Source organism: Bos indicus, chromosome 18 (assembly GCF_029378745.1).
Source record: "Bos indicus isolate NIAB-ARS_2022 breed Sahiwal x Tharparkar chromosome 18, NIAB-ARS_B.indTharparkar_mat_pri_1.0, whole genome shotgun sequence".
In the NCBI taxonomy this organism is placed as follows: Eukaryota; Metazoa; Chordata; class Mammalia; order Artiodactyla; family Bovidae; genus Bos; species Bos indicus.
In genome coordinates this window covers 59,655,547-59,677,002 of record NC_091777.1, presented here as the reverse complement: position 1 = coordinate 59,677,002, position 21,456 = coordinate 59,655,547, and the positions used below count along the sequence as shown (strand labels likewise).

General features: G+C 41.3%; 1 protein-coding gene and 1 long non-coding RNA gene across 20 annotated transcripts in view; one reads left to right on the top strand and one right to left on the bottom strand.

Moving 5' to 3' along the window:
- Positions 1-785: 785 nt before the first annotated feature.
- On the top strand, positions 786-15,295 carry LOC139177186 (uncharacterized). The gene is made up of 2 exons (XR_011561684.1): positions 786-9,765; positions 9,942-15,295. It is a non-coding gene; the product is annotated as an uncharacterized lncRNA (long non-coding RNA).
- The window catches only part of LOC139177185 (KRAB domain-containing protein 4-like), a 30,798-nt gene continuing 15,827 nt past the window's right edge, over positions 6,486-21,456 (bottom strand). For 3 of the 19 annotated variants that reach the window (XR_011561674.1, XR_011561668.1, XR_011561672.1), the window contains 2 exons: positions 12,867-15,466; positions 6,486-12,216 (listed from right to left, as the gene is read on the bottom strand). Coding sequence is in view for 2 of the 19 variants with exons in the window: in XM_070771595.1 (XP_070627696.1) it covers positions 12,151-12,216 (66 nt within the window). In the remaining 17 variants the exon portion in view is untranslated. Of the gene's footprint in view, positions 12,217-12,246; positions 12,639-12,866; positions 19,814-21,456 lie in introns of those variants that run through there. The other 16 variants (XR_011561671.1, XR_011561676.1, XR_011561667.1 and 13 more) reach the window with 14 other exon arrangements.

The following is a 21,456-nucleotide window of genomic DNA, read 5'->3' as shown; positions in this document are numbered from 1 at the left end:
CCCCAGGTCCCGGTCTGTAAAGACCATAACAGATAAGGAAAATAGACATGTTCCTGTGTATTCCCCTTTTTAAAATTTTTTTTATTTGTAGTTTCAGTGTGTGATGTGCTCGTTCAACTATGCCCTGTGCTTGTGGATTATAAGGAATATCTGTAATATGTTTAATAGAAAATGATTGTAAAAATTGTTTGAATTGCCTAGAAATATAGGTAGGGCCATTGTCTGTTCTTATAGAACTAGGTGTTCCCATTATTGTAAAGCAAGTTACTGCCGCTGCTGCTGCTAAGTCACTTCAGTCGTGTCCGACTCTGTGTGACCCCATAGACGGCAGCCCACCAGGCTCCCCCGTCCCTGAGATTCTCCAGGCAAGAACACTGGAGTGGCAAGTTAATAGGTTAGTAATAACATGTTGTGTAGTTTCACCTTGGGGAGGTGTGGCCCATATAAAAGAAAAACTCGTACCGATTGAGATATGTAAGAAGGAAGAGGGAGAAAGTTCAGGGCAATGAGTTACATCCATTTGCCATAGTTCATTGGGTTGTAATCCTCGAGGATTGATACTTTGTGCAATGGGTCGAAGATGTAAGGGCCTTCAAGTAGAGCAATTATTAATGATTTCTTTAGCATGTCGGTATGGAATTTTCCAAATTTGATGTAATGAGCCAGCATTATTGTGTAATAGAGCATGATGCTCTTCAGGAGTAGCAAGAGAGAGAAGTTTCAGTTTGTCATTACCATGAGCCATAGGGCCAGGAAGACAAGAATGTGTTTGAATACAGGTAATATAAATAGGGGAAGTGTGGTTCTTAACAATAGATTGTAGTTCAAGAAAAAGTGGTTGGATAATAGAATGATTAGAATTTATGGTAGAAGTTTCTATATTTCTTAATACAAAAACTGAATATAAGGAGTCAGAAACTATATTAATAGAATAAGTATGTATGTGAATAACGTGAATGAGAGCATATGATTCGATTTGTTGAGCAGAGTGAAATTTAGTATAAAAGACATTATATTCTTTGAGAGATCAGAATGAGGCTTTGGTGTTTTTAGTCCCATCTATATGCATTCTCAAATTGATATTTATTAATAGGTACTACAATTTTATGAGGATTGGGGCCAATTATAGCCTTAGCTCTATTTCTTCCATTGATAATGATTAGAGTGATCAAGATAGAGTGTAAGTGACCTTGTCCCTCTGAAATGGGTATAGATCCATTCTATTGGGTATGCTTGTTGGGTAAGAAGTCCTGTGGGAGAATGGGGAGAGGGGAGTATAAATAATTCTAGAGGTAAATCAAGTCTAATACGAGTAAGAAATTGTTTTTGCAATTTAGTTTGTATTAAACAGAGTTTTTCTTGTGCCTCTTGTTAAAGTGAACGAGGGCTATTTAAATCCGGATCTCTTTTTAAAGTGTTAAATAAATTAGTTAGTTGATAATTTGTAATGTCTAAAGAGGGTATAATCCAATTTATATCGCCTAAAAGTTTTTGAAAATCATTCAAGGTTGATAGTTTATTAACATAAATCTGTATTAGTTGGGGAGTAATATGTTGTCTATTAACAAATCTTACATAATAGTAAGGTGTAGATGTTTGAATCTTTTCAGGGGCTTTGATTAATTTAGAAGCTTTTAAGCATTGTTGAGCTATGTCAAACATCTGTTGAGTTTCTAAAATAGATGGAGCTGAAAACAATGTATCATCCATATAATGAATAACAAGAAAGTCAGGAAATTGTTTTCTCACAGGTTCAAGAGCTTTGGCTACATAATATTGACACATGGTGGGAGAATTCATCATTCCTTGAAGCAACACAGTCCATTGATAACGTTTATGAGGCCCAATATGATTATGATAAGGAAGAAAGAAAGCAAATCTCTCGGTCTAGAGGGTGTAAAAGTATAGTAAAAAAGCAATCCAGTAAATCTATAATAATAATATTCCAGTTTTGAGGAGTAAGTGGTAAGTGATGGAATTCCTAGTTGTAATGCACCCATAGGTTTCATAGATGTATTAACTTTTCGAAGATCTGTTAAAAGACGCCATTTGCCAGATTTCTTTTTTATTACAAAAATGGGAGAATTCCAAGGGGAACAAGATTCCTCAATATGTTTTAATTTCAATTGTGTATCTATAAGTTCCTTAGCAGCCTCTTTGTCTTTTGCAAGGGGCCACTGCTCTGTCTAAATAGGCTTATCATTTTTCCAAGTTATTTTAATAATTGTATTGTTTGTTAAATGAGCGGTGGCCCAAAGGAAAAATGTGGAATGTATATTTGAGTTTGCCATTGCATAAGTAAATGTCTTCCTATTAAATTAAGGGGTGCATCCATCACATAAGGTCGTAATGTTGCAGGCTGGCCTTCTGGTCCCTCATATATAAACCTCTTGTATTTTGGTTTGAGAAATCCCTTCAATTTGCTGAGAAATTTCCTGTATAGGCCAAGATTTGGGCCACAAATGTTTGGAAATAATGGTAATATCAGATCCAGTATCAAGAAGACCAGAAAATCTTTTGCCATTAATTTTCATATTTATATTTGGTCGTGCACATTCAAATACTGTTGATGTCCATAAGGATTGCTTTTCATCTGTACTACCAAATCCACCTGTCCTTATACCATTAGAGGAGTTAATAGAAATGTAAGGTAAAAGAAGTAATTGGGCAATTTTGTCCCCCTTTTTGAATTGTCATAGTATCTGAGATGACATCGTACTTTGAAATTTTTTTTTATAATCTGAATGAATTATTTCAGGGTGGATAGCCATTTCTTTAGAAGTCAGACTAGACTGGCCAAGTATAAGGCCAAAGGTTTGTGGGGGTAGGGGTCCATAAAGTCTGGTAGGTATTCTAGAAGGGACTGCTTGAGGAAAGAGAAGAAAATCATTTACGGCTGGTATATTGATGGCAGCATTGCTGGATGTTGAAGGTTTGAGGGAAAAGATGGCGATTGCCCCTGGTTTTTGTTGATGGGGACCCACCCGGGGAGTCCCCATCTTTGAATTTCCTGAAATAGGGTTCTCTTCAACATCATACTTAGATCGATATTTTTAGCCCAATGTACCCCTTTATGACATTGAGGGCAGACTCCTGGAGGTTTTTTAGTAGTTTTAATTTTTTCTGTGTGTTTTTTTAGGGCAGTTCTTTTTTAAATGGCTCTTATCTCCACAAACAAAACATCCTTCATTCCCCTTTTTAAAGGCAGCAGCCATTGCTTCAGCTAACATTTGCATTGTCTGAGTTTCTGATCCTAAGTTGCGACAAGCCTTCGAATAATAACATTCCCGGTCTCACGAATCGGAGTGATGGCTCTTTAACACTCCTGATTCGCATTCTCATATGCAAGTAGTTTTTCTAATTGCACTCTTGTCTCTTCTCCGTCAACATTATGGGAGATAGCAAATTCCAGTCTACTTAAAAAATCACCATAGGCTTCATTCAGATCAGATCAGTCGCTCAGTTGTGTCCGACTCTTTGCGACCCCATGAATCACAGCACGCCAGGCCTCCCTATCCAACACCAACTCCCGGAGTTCATGAGACTCACATCCATCGAGTCAGTGATGCCATCCAGCCATCTCATCCTCTGTCGTCCCCTTCTCCTCTTGCCCCCAATCCCTCCCAGCATCAGAGTCTTTTCCAATGAGTCAACTCTTCGCATGAGGTGGCCAAAGTACTGGAGTTTCAGCTTTAGCATCATTCCTTCCAAAGAAATCCCAGGGCTGATCTCCTTCAGAATGGACTGGTTGGATCTCCTTGCAGTCCAAGGGACTCTCAAGAGTCTTCTCCAACACCACAGTTCAAAAGCATCAATTCTTCGGCGCTCAGCCTTCTTCACAGTCCAACTCTCACATCCATACATGACCACAGGAAAAACCATAGCCTTGACTAGACGAACTTTTGTTTAGCAAAGTAATGTCTCTGCTTTTGAATATGCTATCTAGGTTGGTCATAACTTTCCTTCCAAGGAGTAAGCGTCTTTTTATTTCATGGCTACAGTCACCATCTGCAGTGATTTTGGAGCCCAGAAAAATAAAGTCTGACACTGTTTCCACTGTTTCCCCATCTATTTCCATGAAGTGATGGGACCGGATGCCATGATCTTCATTTTCTGAATGTTGAGCTTTAAGCCAACTTTTTCACTCTCCACGTTCACTTTCATCAAGAGGCTTTTTAGTTCCTCTTCACTTTCTGCCATAAGGGTGGTCATCTGCATATCTGAGGTTACTGATATTTCTCCCGGCAATCTTGATTCCAGCTTGTGTTTCTTCCAGCCCAGCGTTTCTCATGATATACTCTGCATATAAGTTAAATAAACAGGGTGACAGTATACAGCCTTGATGTACTCCTTTTCCTATTTGGAACCAGTCTGTTGTTCCATGTCCAGTTCTAACTGTTGCTTCCTGACCTGCATAAAAATTTCTCAAGAGGCATGTCAAGTGGTCTGGTATTCCCATCTCTTTCAGAATTTTCCACAGTTTCTTGTGATCCACACAGTCAAAGGCTTTGGCATAGTCAATAAAGCAGAAATAGATGTTTTTCTGGAACTCTCTTGCTTTTTCCATGATCCAGCGGATGGTGGCAATTTGATCTCTGGTTCCTCTGCCTTTTCTAAAACCAGCTTGAACATCAGGAAGTTCACGGTTCACATATTGCTGAAGCCTGGCTTGGAGAATTTTGAGCATTACTTTACTAGCGTGAGATGAGTGCAATTGTGCGGTAGTTTGAGCATTCTTTGGCATTGCCTTTCTTTGGGATTGGAATGAAAACTGCCCTTTTCCAGTCCTGTGGCCACTGCTGAGTTTTCCAAATGTGCTGGCACATTGAGTGCAGCACTTTCACAGCATCATCTTTCAGGATTTGGAATAGCTCAACTGGAATTCTATCACCTCCACTAGCTTTGTTTGTAGTGATGCTTTCTAAGGCCCACTTGACTTCACATTCCAGGATGTCTGGCTCTAGGTCAGTGATCACACCATCGTGATTATCTGGGTCGTGAAGATCTTTTTTGTACAGTTTTTCTGTGTATTCTTGCCATCTCTTCTTAATATCTTCTGCTTCTGTTAGGCCTATACCATTTCTGTCCTTTATCGAGCCCATCTTTGCATGAAATATTCCTTTGGTATCTCTGATTTTCTTGAAGAGATCTCTAGTCTTCATTAGGCTTCATTAGGCCCTTGTAATATCTTTGTGTAGTTACTTTTAGGTCCCCCTTAAGGAGTAATTTGATCCCAGGCTTCAAGGGCAACTTCTTTCAATTGCTCATGCAACAAAGGAGGGCATTGTATCTGAGCTTTCACCAAATTAAATTGCCCCATACTGGTTAACATTTTAAAAATAATTTGGTTTTGGGGAGTGCCAGCTCGAGCGTTAGAATTGGCATGATCTCGGGTCACATCATGAAACCACATTATCCATTGAAGATATTTTTCTGGTTTAAGAAGAGCTTTTCTCAACATTCACCAATCATAAGGAATAAAATTTCCAATAGAAGATGCCATAGCATTTAGAAGTTCTTTTGTAAAAGGTGAATGAGGGCCGTACATAGTTACAGCCTTTTTCATCTGTTGCATGTGAAAAAAATCAATGCCTTCGTATTGTGGTGTTAGTTGCCCTTGAGCATAAACATTTCCTAACACAGGAAAGGCAAAAAGATCATCGGCCTCAGAGACTTGAGATTGCAAAGCCAGTAAACCAGAAAGCCTTTGTCGTGAAGGAGAATGAGTGGATCATCTGTTTTCATAAATATAAGTGTGTGTTAGGGACTATCACTGTCATCAAAAGAAGCATTGTTGGCTTTAGGGTCAAAGAGAGCATCAGAAGAATCATCGTCAGATTAATTTTGTCCTCTAATTGAGGGGACCTTCAGTTTCGTGCCCATTACAAGAGGAGGAGGAGGAGTGCTTGGGACAGCCAGAGCAGGGATTGTGGGAAAGTTTTGAAACATTTTATGTTTCTGTAATTGGGCCTTCTGTAAAGTCTTATCATCTAATTTATATTCGTATAATGAGCATTCCGCTTGTAGACAAATACCAGGGGGGCTAGAACTGCCTTGAAATGGCAAGATCACGGCTTTAATGAGGGCCCACAAGGGCCAGAAATTTATTGGAATATTTTCTCCCCGTCTTGCAGCTTGTTCAACATTTTCTTTAACTCAGTTCCAAATTTCTAAATTGAAACTGCCTTCATCAGGGAACCAGGGATTATATTTAACCACTGTTTGGAGATAAGGCTCTATCTGTTAACACAAAACTGAAAGTCCTTGAACCTTAAATAAATGATAAAGCAGAAAAGTGGTGGGGCTTTCCAGCCATTTGTCCTATAACCCTGCACTTACCGACCTCCATAGGTCCTAACAGTCACTCCATCCGCTTGCCTAGGGCATTCACTAGGTCCCTGTTCAGGCGCCACTTGTCACGGTCTTTGTAGACGGGGACCTGGGGACTGGAGTCAACGAGAAGAAGGACGCAGGGAACCCAGGTCTCGAGTGAAACAAGGGTGCTTTATTTGCAGAAACGTATGTTTCTATATCTTCATACAGGGCAGCTTTAGGCAGTAAAATAATTGAGGAAAAACAAAGCCAAGCAAATAACAATCTTCAAAGGGCCAGAAAGCATTCCATATCCTGAAGAAGAGGGGCATAACTGAATAGATTACCTTTAAGTAAAAGGTCACTGGAGGGAGTCACTGAAAGGAGTGCAAGCAGGTGCCCTTTCTCATGATCTCAGTCCTGAGAACTGCGTGAAGCTTTGCTCATTCCTAATTTCCAGGAACTGGTAAGGAATAAGAGTTCTTGAGAAACGGGACACACAAAAAGAAAATAACATATTGGATCCCTTAAAGTTGAACGTCCCCTGACACAGAGCAATTATTTTGAACATCAAATTTGATTGGAACCAGGATAATATGTGTATGTGTATGTGTATGAATCACATTTAACAGCTGTCATTACCATTTGCTACTGTTGTATTCAAAGAACTACATTGTGAATGTATCAAGGTTTCCTGTTTCCATGAATACAATATAAACACTTCTGAAACAGCCCTGGATGAATTGTGTTTATTCCATCAACAGTTTTATCTCACTTCAGTACTTTATAACAGCAGCTAAGAAGGCAGCATTAGGCTCTCAGGTTTAAATAAATATAGAACAATTTCTTGTCACCATGGAATCAAACAACATGAAATTTGGAGGTTACATAGTCAAAATTTTTAACTAAAGTTACTCTCTTTACACTCTATAGCAGAGCATTCATATGACTGTAATCCAAATAGCACAGCAGTGCATTTTAGACTGACTTCTATTAATGTGCAAAAATTGCATCAAATAAACTTGAAGGTTTAATTTGCTTTTTCTTTTTTTTTTTATTTTTGGCTGTGCTGTTGCTGCGTGTAAGCTTTCTCTAGTTGCTGTGAGTGTTGGCTTTTCTTGTTGGGGAGCACAGTCTCTAGATGCGAGGACTCAGTAGTTGCAGCTCACAGGCTCTAAAGCATGGACTCAGTAGCTGCAGCACATGCTGTTAATTGCCCTGTGGTATGTGGAATCTTCTCAGACCAAAGATGGAACCTGTATCCTCTGCATTGAAAGGCGGATTCTTAACCACTGAACCATTGGGGAAGTCCCTAATTAGCTTTATTGAATGATTGATGCATTGGGCAGAATTCAACCTGGTAAATGGGTGTACCAAGGAGCCTGACACAGTGGACAGTCTCAGGATGTTGAGGGTATTTTCATGTGCATTTTGATTATTTATCTATTACAGATTTTTGGCTTGTCCTTACTATGAAGTTTTTATTTAGATATGGGCTCTTGGTGTTTCTTAGACTTGGGTGACTGTTTCCTTTCCCAGGTTAGAGTGGTTTCAGCTGTTTTCTCCTCCTAAGATCTTTCCTGTCTTCTTCTGGGACTCCTACAGGGCAACTACTAATGGCTTCTTATCCCAGATATCTCTTTAAATGTCCTGCTTTTATTATTTTTTATTCTGTTCAGTAGTGGTGATTTTCAGTGCTTTTTCTTCTAGCTCACTGATGTATTTTCTGCCTCATTTAGCCTGTTCTGATTCATTTTAGTTTCTGTTTTTTGGGTTTTTGTGTTTTTGTTTGTTTGTTTGTTTGTTTTCATTTACTATATTCCTCAGTTCTGTTTCGTTGGTTGTTATATTTTCTAAGTCTTCGCTAAAGACTTCCCATTTCTCAGGTCGTGCATTCTTCTCCCAAGTTCTTTGATCATGTTTACTACCATTACTCTGAACTCTTTCAGGTAGATTGTCTATCTCCACATTACTTAGTTCTTCTGGGGTTTTGTCTTGTTCTTCCCTCTGAAACATATCCCTCTGTCACCTCGTTTTGTGTAAATTTCTACTTGTACTTTAATCTATCTGGTAGTGTAGTTACGTTTCTTGACCTTGGAGAAGTGGCCCCCTGCAGAAGATATCCCAGGCATCCTTCTTCCGATCCAAGGGCCATAGGACATCTAATCCCAGGGTGGTGTCCACGTGTATTTGTGGACTCGGTTTTCAAGCTGTGGGACTCTACTTTTCTTTCTTTTGGTGGCCGCCCTCTAATGTGAAGAGCTGATTTATTGGAAAAGACCCTGATGCTGAGAAAGATTGAGGACAGGAAGATAAAGGGGCGACAGAGAACTAGAGGTTTGGATGACATCACCGACTCAATGGATATGAGTTTGAGCAAACTCCAGGAGATGTTGAAGGACAGGGAAGCCTGGCGTGCTGCAGTCCATCAGGTCACAAAGAGTCGAACACGACTGAGTGGCTGAACAACAACACTGCTGGGTGAGGCTGGTCTGGAGGCTTGTGCCTGCACAGTGGTGGTTAGAACTGGGTCTTCACACTTTTGTGGTTAGAGTTTGTCGAAAGGCATGTGTACAGGAAGCCTTTGGACATCCTGTCTGCTGATGGTTAGGGTCGCATCCTGGCCCTTTCATCCTTTGGCCTTAGGGGTCCCATTTCTGTAGTCTACAGGTTCTGAGTGGAGCCAGTGTCAGGCCAAGATGGAGACCTCACGCAGAGGAGTGCTCTCTCATAGTTCTGCCTTCAGGATCTGTGTCCCCTCGGTGAGCCACAGCCCACCCCCTACCCCCCGGGGATCCTTCAAGACCAGCAGGCAGCTCTCACCATCCAGGATCCTAGCAAAAGATTGTGTTTTGCCCTTCATCTCAGCTTCCCCTCAGTGTGCATGAGGCTTCGTCTGCACCTGTTAAGAGTGAAGTCTCTGTTTTCCCCATTCCTGTCAGACTCCTGCAGTCAGGGCCCACTGGTCTTCAGACGTAAATGTTAAAGATCTCTTTGGCCTTATTCATTGATTCATGGGTTGGTCAGCATCCCACCTGGTAAATAAACATGTGCTCCCAGAAGCTGTCCTCTTTACACCAAGGTATGTATGAATCAGTGGATTGTTTTCAAACTTTTGTGACCTGAATATGCTCATAAATGCCATGATGTGTACAAAGTAGATGCAGCATAAACACGAAGAAGCTGAGTTTCTTTAGGGGTGGGGTTCACTTCCATGAAAAAACTGAAATGGCAAAATGGTGAAATGAAATGTTTAATTTGGGAGTTGGCTGTGATCAGGTGCTTGGAAGTCAAGTGAGTAGAGTTGCACAAGCACACAGTGAAGGGAATGACTATGGATTCCAACTGTATTTTGTGACAGGGAACTAGTCTCCAGTGCCAGATGTCTGCAAGTCATCCTGCTGTTTCTCAGTGTTGTGTTCACATTCAGAGCGTGAAGATCTTGCAGAGAAAGTGAGATGTGTTCTTTGTTCCCAACTGAAAATACTTTCTTTGATAACTGGTGTTAAGTTGTACTCAAATTCACTTTTATATCACAGTTTGGAAGTCCCTGTTTTAATGCTTTATGCATGCAATCTTTTTGAATTTGAACTCCAAAATAAGTACTGATGTTCTTTCTCGTTTCCCAGATGAATGAACTTGAATGCAACAAAAATCACCCCATCCCAGGAAGTGACTGAATCGGAGCTTGAATCTACGTTGTCTTGCCTCAAAAATCTCTTCACCATGTTGTTACACTGAGGCCCAGGTTGTTGGCATGGCTACCATAATTCTTGTTGCAGTTGACAGGGCCGAGGTGCGGGCAGGCACAAAGCGTGGGACGAGTCACCTTGTCCCAGTTGTATTTCTGGGGGAACAGCTGAGGGGAGGCTCCCTGAGGTGGCACCTCAGGCAGCAGACCAAGTGCAGGTGGACTCTTCATATAGTAATTCTGAGACAGTAGGGCCATCCACCAGCTCTGTGCCCACAAAAATCAAACGATGCTGGTCAGTTAGGATGACCTCAGTGTATTTACAAAGATCTGTTGGAATAACAGAAAAACCTGAATAAACTGTTCGGTCAATCCAATAAATATCTGTGTCCAGTGGGCTGCCTCCCAGAAGAAAAAGACAAGGCATAAACATTTCATTAATGTATTTAGACTGTTTTTTTAAGACCTAATTCTGTTGCATAGTTTAGTCTGTAGAATAGTGAAAATGTAACTTTTATATGCACCATGTGTGTGTGTGTGCTAAGGCACTTCAGTTGTGCCTGACTCCTTGTGACCCTATGGACTGTAGCCCCCCCAGGCTCCTCTGTCCATCGGATTCTCCAGGCAAGAATACTGGAGTGGATTGCTATGCTCTCCTCAAGGGTATGTTGCTGACCTAGGGATCAAACTGTTCTTTACCACTAGCATCACCATGACCCAGTGATAAGTGCCTTGTTGTGGTAGTCCGGAAATGAACCCACAATATCTCCAGACCATGTCTATAGTTTTATTTCATCAGTGTTGCCAATGAATGTTTAAATAAGATGTAGGCACACTGATTACCATATAATCCCAGAAGAGAGATTATCCAAGGTGAAGTTGTATTTGTTTAGGCAAGAGTGGTTCATTCTGATTGATAGAAAAGACACATTTCCTTTTAGCCAAGAACAAGTGTAAATTGGTGCCAACTACTGAAATAATTGGACAAGATTGTGGTTGCTGAGGTTTAGAAGAGAAACATAAGAGATAAAACACTTTAGAGTAACAATAATGTACTATTAGAAATCATATCATTATTAATGGAGGACTAAAAGAGAAACTCTTGGCAGAACTCTATTAACTTTGCCCTGCTTCATTCCATACTCCAAGGCCAAATTTGCCTGTTACTCCAGGTGTTTCTTGACTTCCTACTTTTGCATTCCAGTCCCCTATAATGAAAAGGACATCTTTTTTGGGTGTTAGTTCTAGAAGGTCTTGTAGGTCTTCATGGAACTGTTCAACTTCAGCTTCTTCAGCCTTACTGGTTGGGGCATAGACTTGAATTACCGTGATATTGAATGGTTTGCCTTGGAAACGAACACAGATCATTCTGTCGTTTTTGAGATTGCATCCAATGGCTACTCCATTTCTTCTAAGGGATTCCTACCACATTAGTAGATATAATGGTCATCTGAGTTAAATTGACCCATTCCAGTCCATCTTAGTTCACTGACTCCTAGAATGTTGAGGTTCACTCTTGCCATCTCCTATTTGATCACTTCCAATTTGCCTTGATTCATGGACCTAACATTCCAGGTTCCTATGCAATATTGCTCTTTACAGCATTGAACCTTGCTTCTATCACCAGTCCCATCCACAACTGGGTATTGTTTTTTCTTTGGCTGCATCCCTTCATTCTTTCTGAAGTTATTTCTCCACTGATCTCCAGTAGCATATTGGGCACCTACCAACCCAGGGAGATCCTCTTTCAGTGTCTTATCTTCTTGCCTTTTCATACTGTTCATGGGGTTCTCAAGGCAAGAATACTGAAGTGGTTTGCCATTCCCTTCTCCAGTTGACCACATTCTGTCAGACCTCTCCACCATGACCCGCCCATCTTGGGTTGCCCCACATGGCATGGCTTAGTTTCATTGAGTTAGACAAGGCTGTGGTCCGTGTGATCAGACTGGATAGTTGTCTGTGATTGTGACTTCAGAGTGTCTGCCCTCTGATGCCCTCTCTCAGTGCCTACCATCTTTCTTGGGTTCCTCTTACCTTGGATTTAGGATATATCTTCACAGCTCCTCTAGCAAAGCGCAGCCAGTGCTCCTTACCTTGGATGTGGGGTAGCAGTTTAGGCAAAAAAAAAAAAAAGAAAGAAACGTACCTCATGTTCTCAACAGTGACCTCAGCTCCGCAGTCATGGTTTCGGAACTTGCTGGAAACTTGCAGACCTGGGTAAAGAGGGAAGAGGAGCTGGGGGCTGGGCCTGAGCAGAAGGGTGGGGCCTGAGTAGAGGCCACTGAGAAGGGTGGGGTGTACAGCACTCGCCAGCTTCCTGCTGAGAGGGGCAGGTGCACGTTCTTCCGTTTGGTTCCCAACATAGCTTGTCTGGGTTTAGAAACCCTTTATGGTCTTCCGTGTCTTGTTTTGCACTATTGATTCTTCCCTAGTTTAGGTAACTGTCACAGAACAATTTTAAAGTAAAAACTTGAAATTCTGTCGGATCATTACGCTGTAAATTAAGGTTTATTCTTAACAGGCGTCCTGCTGATGAGGCTGAAGGGATTCAGAGGTCTGCGAACCGAAACCTGGTGTGGTGGCGGGGCTGGGGGTTAATGTAGGGTGGTGGCTGGACCCAGAAATCCAGATATTCCTGCAATTAGAATGTAAGCAATCTAAGTAAACAACTGGATTTGTGTAGGGATGACAAACTAGAATGTGAAACATACAACTCTTACAACCAGCTACTTTCAACTAACATCTGTAAGGAGAAAAGTGTCTTGACATTCCAGTTCTTCAAGGATCAAGCTCGTTAGACACTACAGTGCCCCACCAACAGTGCAGAAAAACAGGCACCAGTCTGTGCTTTGGAGATACTGACCTTGGTACATCAGTAAGCGCCTCATGGGGCCATCCACCTCCTCAGCAAGTCCAGATAAGTTTGAGAGTCCCGTTAATACACTGCCAAGTAAAATTCAGGGTGATCAACAAATAACTGGGAGATCTGAAAACTAGGAGAAAAAGTGAAAGTGTCACACAGTCGTGTCCAACTCTTTGTGACCCTGCCAGTCTCCTCTGAGGGCTACAGTCCATGGGGTCACAAAGAGTTGGACACGACTGAGTGACTTTCATTTTTTCTCCTAGTGCCTAGTGGGCTACAGTAGGCTCACTGCCATAGCTATGAGAAGCCTGCACACAGCAACTACAGAGTAGCCCCCATTTGCTGGAACAAAAGAAAGCCCATGCAAGGCAAAAGATCCAGCACAGCAGAAAAACAAACAGTGAGTGATCTGTACTGACCAAGATAAGAAGCATCAGGACTCCAACCTCCAAGCAAACCTAAGCCAGCAGTATGGAATTTATACTTGGGGGTACTTAACTGGGTACTAAGGAAATTCTGCTTTAAAAATGGGAGCTGCTTTAAATTATGTCTGGCCAACATGGGAGCTCTTTTTGACATTCTAAAACTGGCTAGAGAAAGCCAGTTTTGTAAAACATCTTCTCAGAATTCACCCTAAAGGATTAAGTCCTTCTAAGACGAACCTGCATTTCTTTCCTTGTACCTTTGTGATATCAATGTTCTACCCATCCTTTTAGGCATTTTGTTCTGAGAACTTGGTCTGGAAGGTACACACAGGGTTATATTTGGCAGCCAGTCGAATAGACTGGACCAGCTCTCAGGGGAATTTGTCATAAGGGGTCCCAGCCATTAATGGTCCCTGCCATTATTTTAACCTTCCTTTTGTCTGCTTGGACAAGGGCTTTCACTTTCTTAGACTATTTTGAAGGCTGCATTCTTTGCACCCTCTTGTGGTGACCTGTCTTGTGTCTTATCGCCTTGAGGGGCTGTTGGGCTATTACTACTCAATAGCCAGATGGTGGATCCTTTAAATAAGGAAACTTTTAAGCTGCGACACTTTTAGAACTCATTAGCAACAGCTTTCGGCTTCCCAGGAGGCACTAGTAGTAAAGAATCTGCCTGCTAGTGCAGGAGACAAAAGGGCAGAGGAGCCTGGGAAGCTACAGTCCTTAGCGTTGCAAAGAGTCAGACAGGACTGAAGTGACCTAGCATGCACGTGCACGCACACACACAAACACACACACACAGAAAGAGCTTTCTTATAGTTTTATTTGTATCTCTGAAAAGATCAAATTAAAAGGTGAATACAAAGACATATAATGGTTAACATTAAGAACCCCCATAATTTAAAACAAGCAATGAAACAAATGAACAAAAAATTCAGTCTGGGAGAATTTATTTGTGGTTTCAGCTTCCCCTCAGTGGATCTCACAGGTGCTTATACAAACACTAGATGAGAGACTTCGCTGTAGGCCCAATGGTTAGGAATCCACCTGCCAGGGAACACGGGTTAGCTCCCTGGTCCAGGAAGACATCATATATCACAAGGCAGCTAAGTCCGAGCATCACAACTACTGAGCCCACATGACCTAGATCCGTGCTCTGCAACAAGTCACCACAATGAGAGGTCTGAGCACCACTAGAGAGCAGCCCTGAGCCCAACAAATAAGACCTGGCACAGCCAAAAATAAACAAATGAATCATCCCCACATTAAACAGACCTTAGGAGATCCAACCGGTCCATTCTAAAGGAGATCAGTCCTGGGTGTTCTTTGGAAGGCCTGATACTGAAGCTGAAACTCCAATACTTTGGCCACCTCATGCGAAGAGCTGACTCATTGGAAAAGACCCTGATGCTGGGAGGGGTTGGGGGCAGGAGGAGAAGGGGACGACAGAGGATGAGATGGCTGGATGGCATCACCAACTCGATGGACCTGAGTTTGAGTGAACTCCGGGAGTTGGTGATGGACAGGGAGCCCTGCCGTGCTGCAGTTCATGGGGTTGCAAAGAGTCGGACACGACTGAGTGACTGAACTGACTGATGCAGCTTGCAGAATGTTAGTTCCCTGACCAGAGCTTGAACTCAGGCCCTCCGAGCAGTGAAAGCACAGAAATCAAACCATTGGTTCATCAGGGAGTTGCCTGGGTGATTTATTTATAACATCATTCAGATGAGTAATGCATTACTTGCACTCACACTGTATTTGGCAAAACTGGTGTCATGGCCTTGCCTTGCTGCACAGTGGCTGAGAAATTAAGAATACACATGGCTATGTTTGTGAAGTTATCATAAAAGTGAAGGAAGTCATTACATTGGAGTGATCTTTACTGAAAATTTGTATGTGGAAATAAAAAAGAAAAAAAATTGAAGACTGTAAGAAAAAACTGTTTCATGTCTTTCAAAACAAACCTAAAAGTTTATGTAATAAAAATGTAAAGTAATTTCCCAACTACAAGCCTTTATCTCTCACTTTCAGGTAGAGTGGTACAAATGACATTTCAAAAATGGGTATTTTTCATTTCCTTGCCTTGATGCTAGAATTAGAATATCTATCATTAAAATTTAAAGACTCACCTTGTTATTTGGGGCTTCCCAGCTGGCTCAGCAGTAAAGAGTCTACCTGTCAATGCAGGAGACGAAGGTTTGATTCCCAGGTCAAGAAGATCCTCTAGAGGAGGAAATGGCAACCCACTCCAGTATTCTTGCCTGGGAAATTCCACAGAGGAGACTGGCGGGATACAGTCTATGGGTCACAGAGTTGGACACGACTTCATGACTAAACAACTATATGCTTATTTTCTCTTTATGTCAAGCAATACAGAAAGAACATGAAGACACCTATTCATGGTGATGCATGGCAAGGTTCAGGCCATGTTAAAAAGGAAACAGGCCCAAGGTGGAGCCACTGCCTCCAGGAGGGCAAACAACACTTCACTGCAGTGTCTGCCTGCTTAAAAATGTGACCAGGAGTCATTGACTGGAATTTCCAGGACAATAGTGCTGTAATCTGCAGGGCCAGACGCTGGCTACACCCTCCTCCTGCACACATCCCTGCATAGGACACCAGACCTGAAGCAATGTGTTTGCGAATAATTTTCTTGTCCTATTTAGTTTCTACCTATGGAAGCCTTCCATGTTGTACAGCTCCTTTGAGCACCTCTGAATGAACTAGGTAGGGTGCCGCCTGATTCATGAATCATTCAACTTCAATTAGATCTTTAAAATTTCTACATAGAAAACCCTAAAGACTCCACCAGAAAATCACTAGAACTAATCAATGATTATAGTAAAGTTGCAGGATATAAAATCAACACACAGAAATCCCTTGCATTCCTATACACTAATAATGAGAAAACAGAAAGAGAAATTAAGGAAACAATTCCATTCACCATTGCAACGGAAAGAATAAAATACTTAGGAATACATCTACCTAAAGAAACTAAAGACCTATATATAGAAAACTATAAAACACTGGTGAAAGAAATCAAAGAGGACACTAATAGATGGAGAAATATACCATGTTCATGGATTGGAAGAATCAATATAGTGAAAATGAGTATACTACCCAAAGCAATTTATAGATTCAATGCAATCCCTATCAAGCTACCAACAGTATTCTTCACAGAGCTAGAACGAATAATTTCACAATTTGTATGGAAATACAAAAAACCTCAAATAGCCAAAGCTATCTTGAGAAAGAAGAATGGAACTGGAGGAATCAACCTACCTGACTTCAGGCTCTATTACAAAGCCACAGTTATCAAGACAGTATGGTACTGGCACAAAGACAGAAATACTGATCAATGGAACAAAATAGAAAGCCCAGAGATAAATCCACGCACATATGGACACCTTATCTTTGACAAAGGAGGCAAGAATATACAATGGATTAAAGACAATCCCTTTAACAAGTGGTGCTGGGAAAACTGGTCAACCACTTGTAAAAGAATGAAACTAGAACACTTTCTAACACCATACACAAAAATAAACTCAAAATGGATTAAAGATCTCAACGTAAGACCAGAAACTATAAAACTCCTAGAGGAGAACATAGGCAAAACACTCTCCGACATACATCACAGCAGGATCCTCTATGACCCACCTCCCAGAATATTGGAAATAAAAGCAAAAATAAACAAATGGGACCTAATTAAACTTAAAAGCTTCTGCACAACAAAGGAAACTATTAGCAAGGTGAAAAGGCAGTCTTCAGAATGGGAGAAAATAATAGCAAATGAAGCAACTGACAAACAACTAATCTCAAAAATATACAAGCAACTCCTACAGCTCAACTCCAGAAAAATAAATGACCCAATCAAAAAATGGGCCAAAGAACTAAATAGACATTTCTCCAAAGAAGACATACAGATGGCTAACAAACACAGGAAAAGATGCTCAACATCACTCATTCTCAGAGAAATGCAAATCAAAACCACTATGAGGTACCATTTCACGCCAGTCAGAATGGCTGTGATCCAAAAGTCTACAAGCAATAAATGCTGGAGAGGGTGTGGAGAAAAGGGAACTCTCTTACACTGTTGGTGGGAATGCAAACTAGTACAGCCACTATGGAGAACAGTGTGGACATTCCTTAAAAAACTGGAAATAGAACTGCCTTATGATCCAGCAATCCCACTGCTGGGCATACACACTGAGGAAACCTGAAGGGAAAGAGACACGTGTACCCCAATGTTCATCGCAGCACTGTTTATAATAGCCAGGACATGGAAGCAACCTAGATGCCCATCAGCAGATGAATGGATAAGAAAGCTATGATACATATACACAGTGGAGTATTACTCAGCCATTAAAAAGAATACATTTGAATCAGTTCTAATGAGGTGGATGAAACTGGAACCTATTATACAGAGTGAAGTAAGCCAGAAAGAAAAACACCAATACAGCATACTAACGCATATATATGGAATTTAGAAAGATGGTAACAATAACCCTGTGTACGAGACAGCAAAAGAGACACTGATGTATAGATCAGTCTTGTGGACTCTGTGGGAGAGGGAGAGGGTGGGGAGATTTGGGAGAATGGCATTGAAACGTGTGTAATATCATGTATGAGACGAGTCGCCAGTCCAGGTTCGATGCACGATGCTGGATGCTTGGGGGTGGTGCACTGGGACGGCCCAGAGGGAAGGTATGGGGAGGGAGGAGGGAGGAGGGTTCAGGATGGGGAGCACGGGAATACCTGTGGCAGATTCATTTCAATGTTGGGCAAAACTAATACAATATTGTAAAGTTTAAAAATAAAATTTAAAAAATTTTTTCTAAGTTCAAATTTTTGTACTGTGTGTGTGTGTGTGTGTGTGTGTGTGTGTGTGTGTGTGTGTGTGTATGGCGGGGGGGCGTGGGGTGCCCTACCTGGCATCTTGCAGAATCTTACTTCCCTGACCATGAATCAAACCTGTGCCCTCTGCAGTGAAGTGTGGAGTTTGAACCACTGGACTGCTGGGGAAGTCCACAATTTTTCTATTTATATATATTTTGAGTCTGAAAATGCATGCTATGGTATTTTAATTACAGCTGTCTGAATGTTCTGAAGCAGAGTAACTCAAGTGCAAATTATGAATATGTAATTCCCAAATTGCGTGATCTCTGGTTCCACTGTGGAAAGCAATTCTCATAGATTATTTCAGCCCCAAGAGCCTAACACTGCATTGTTATTATATGTTACAAAATACTGAGGTCAGATAAAACCCTGTTGGTGGGAAGAACATGATTCATCTGGGGTTGTGGAGAAAGTGATTACATTTTATGAATCAAGAGGACATCCATGATACATTCGGAATAAAACAACAGCAAATGGTAATGGCAACAGTTAAATGTCAATCATACACATACTATTTGATTTCTTTTGATTAAATTTCCACTCAGATAACTGCTCTCTCGATGGTCAGATGGTATAGCACCCAGTCCTACAACACGCTGTGGTCTGTGTATGGAAGGGCGCCCTGAAAAAACATGATAAGTTATGGCACAGTTTTACATTATTCTCTGCCCTTATCTGATGCCAATTCACACACCAGTGAATTGAATAATGCAGTGTCCCTGTTTTCTCAGTAAAGATGGATATGAATGAACCACACTTAATCAGGTTAGGCTCTTCATCTTACTAACTCCTCTGCAGAGACCATCATTAAAGGCCTATAAGACAGCTGCAGAAGGTTTTCAAACTACTGCAGAAAAGTCATAGTGAAAGGCTGTTGCTGAACCACAAAAAGACGCCAGGATTCTTGGCCTCCGGAGGAGAAGAATTCAATCTGGGACCAGAGACAAGGCTTGATCGCTCAGAGCTTTTGTGTAATAAAGTTTTATTAAAGTATAAAGGAGACAGAGAAAGCTTCTGACATAGGCATCAGAAGGGGGCAGAAAGAGTACCCCCCTGGCTAGTCTTCAGCTGGATATATAGTCACTGCTGCTGCTAAGTCGCTTCAGTCGTGTCCAACTCTGTGCGACCCCATAGACGGCAGCCCACCAGGCTCCCCCATCCCTGGGATTCTCCAAGCAAGAACACTGGAGTGGGTTGCCATTTCCTTCTCCAATGCATGAAAGTGAAAAGTGAAAGTGAAGTTGTGTCTGACTCTTAGCGACCCCATGGATTGCAGCCCACCAGGCTCCTCTATCCATGGAATTTTACAGGTAAGAGTACTGGAGTGGGGTGCCATTGCCTTCGTATATAGTCACTGCTGCTGCTAAGTCGCTTCAATCATGTCCGACTCTGTGCGACCCCAGAGACAGCAGCCCACCAGGCTCTGCTGTCCCTGGGATTCTCCAGGCAAGAACACGAGTGGGTTGCCATTTCCTTCTCCAATGCATAAAAGTGAAAAGTGAAAGAGAAGTCGCTCAGTTGTGTCCGACTCTTAGTGACCCCATGGACTGCAGCCCACCAGACTTCTCCATCCATGGGATTTTCCAGGCAAGAGTACTGGAGTGGGCTGCCATTGTCACTAGCAGTCTGTTAATGAAAGAAAGGAATGTCTTAAAACTCAGAATGGCACCAGGCCCCTCATCCATAAAGTGTATTTTGGGATAATCTTGGCACCACATGATTCATCCCGGGCCATAAAAGGATTGACTTGAATCTTGTAGAAAGGGCAGAATACCATACAAATAGTTTTGTTTACATAGACTAGGGGAACAACATCTGAGTATAACATACTGGTTTGTCAAGTAGGTTCTGAGCCATTAGGCGGAACCGAGTCTGGGGTAAATGCACAGTACATTAACATAGCTTAAGACAAATATTTCCATAAGAAAAATGCATTGGTTAACTCAAGGTTTGAGAATAGTTAACTTCAGGTGAAACCAGGTGTCATTATGGCAACTCAGTATTTTAAGAGAAACCTCCTTTTAAATTTGTATAGAGAAGGAAAAAAGTATCGCTTGTTTATTTCCTCCTGCTGCTTAAAAGAGATAAAAATGTCTGACACTTGCAGCTTATTTCCTCCGTTTGGAGACCCCTGGCCTTCCTGCCTGTTACCCTCTCAATAGTAATATGGCCTTCTCAAGAAAACTCCACTAATTAAATACTTTACACACTGAAGATACTGGGCTATCTTCCTACATGTCCTTCAGTTTCAATATACACCTCATGTCATAAGTTTCAACATATTTAATGTAATTATGTTGCAATAGTATTTGTATGTATGTAATTATTCTGCAATAGTATTGGAGGTTAATGTTGGAGAACTAAAGATTTATTTATTCCTAATATGAATTGTCTGATATGTGGCCTGCTATAAGAACTGGTCTAAAAACTTAGCAAATTCATTACATCTATAAAGATTCTCCCCAAATGAATTTCCTGGTGACTGTTGAAGACATACTGGCCTTCTTAGAAATATTTTCATATTCAGTATATCTGTTCAGTTTCTGATCTGCATAAATTACCTCATAATGCCCAAAGTGTGAATATCTGGTGAAAAAAAAACTATACAACATTCATTACCTGTACAAGCTTGCTCTCCAATATAAATTCTTTCATGTTTCACAGATTTGAACTTCGGGTTAAAGTTTTACTGTGCACATTATATCTGTGTAGTTTCTCTGAAAGATGTGTAATTTGAGGTCTAGTGCACACGGAGCCTGGAGAAAGCCCGTGCCCACACATTTCCATGACTCCTCTTCAGTGTGGACTCTTGTTGTCAAATGCATCCAACTCAAGGTGAAACTTTTTCCACCCCCATTGCATTTGTAAACTACTGTTCCAGTATGTTCCCCACCTTACATTTGTAAGGTGTCTCTGCATTATGAATTCTCTGATGATGTGAATGATGAGACCTGTTACTGAAGATCCGGCCACACATTACATTTATATGGTTCCCTCCATAAGAGTTACCTTATGGTCACATGATTGACTGCACTCTAAATGTATGGCTTCTCTCCAGGATGAATTTTCTCTTGCTTTGTAAGAAATGAATGCCTTCCAAAACACCTGCCACATTCATGATGTGGGTAAAATCTCAGTTCAGAATTAATTGATGGTTACTTAAGTCTGAACATAGAATCAAAGCTTTTCCACATGCAACACGTTTGTGTGGTTTTCCTCCAGTGTGACTTTTCTGAGGGTCAAACAGATGATATGCTTTACTGCATTCG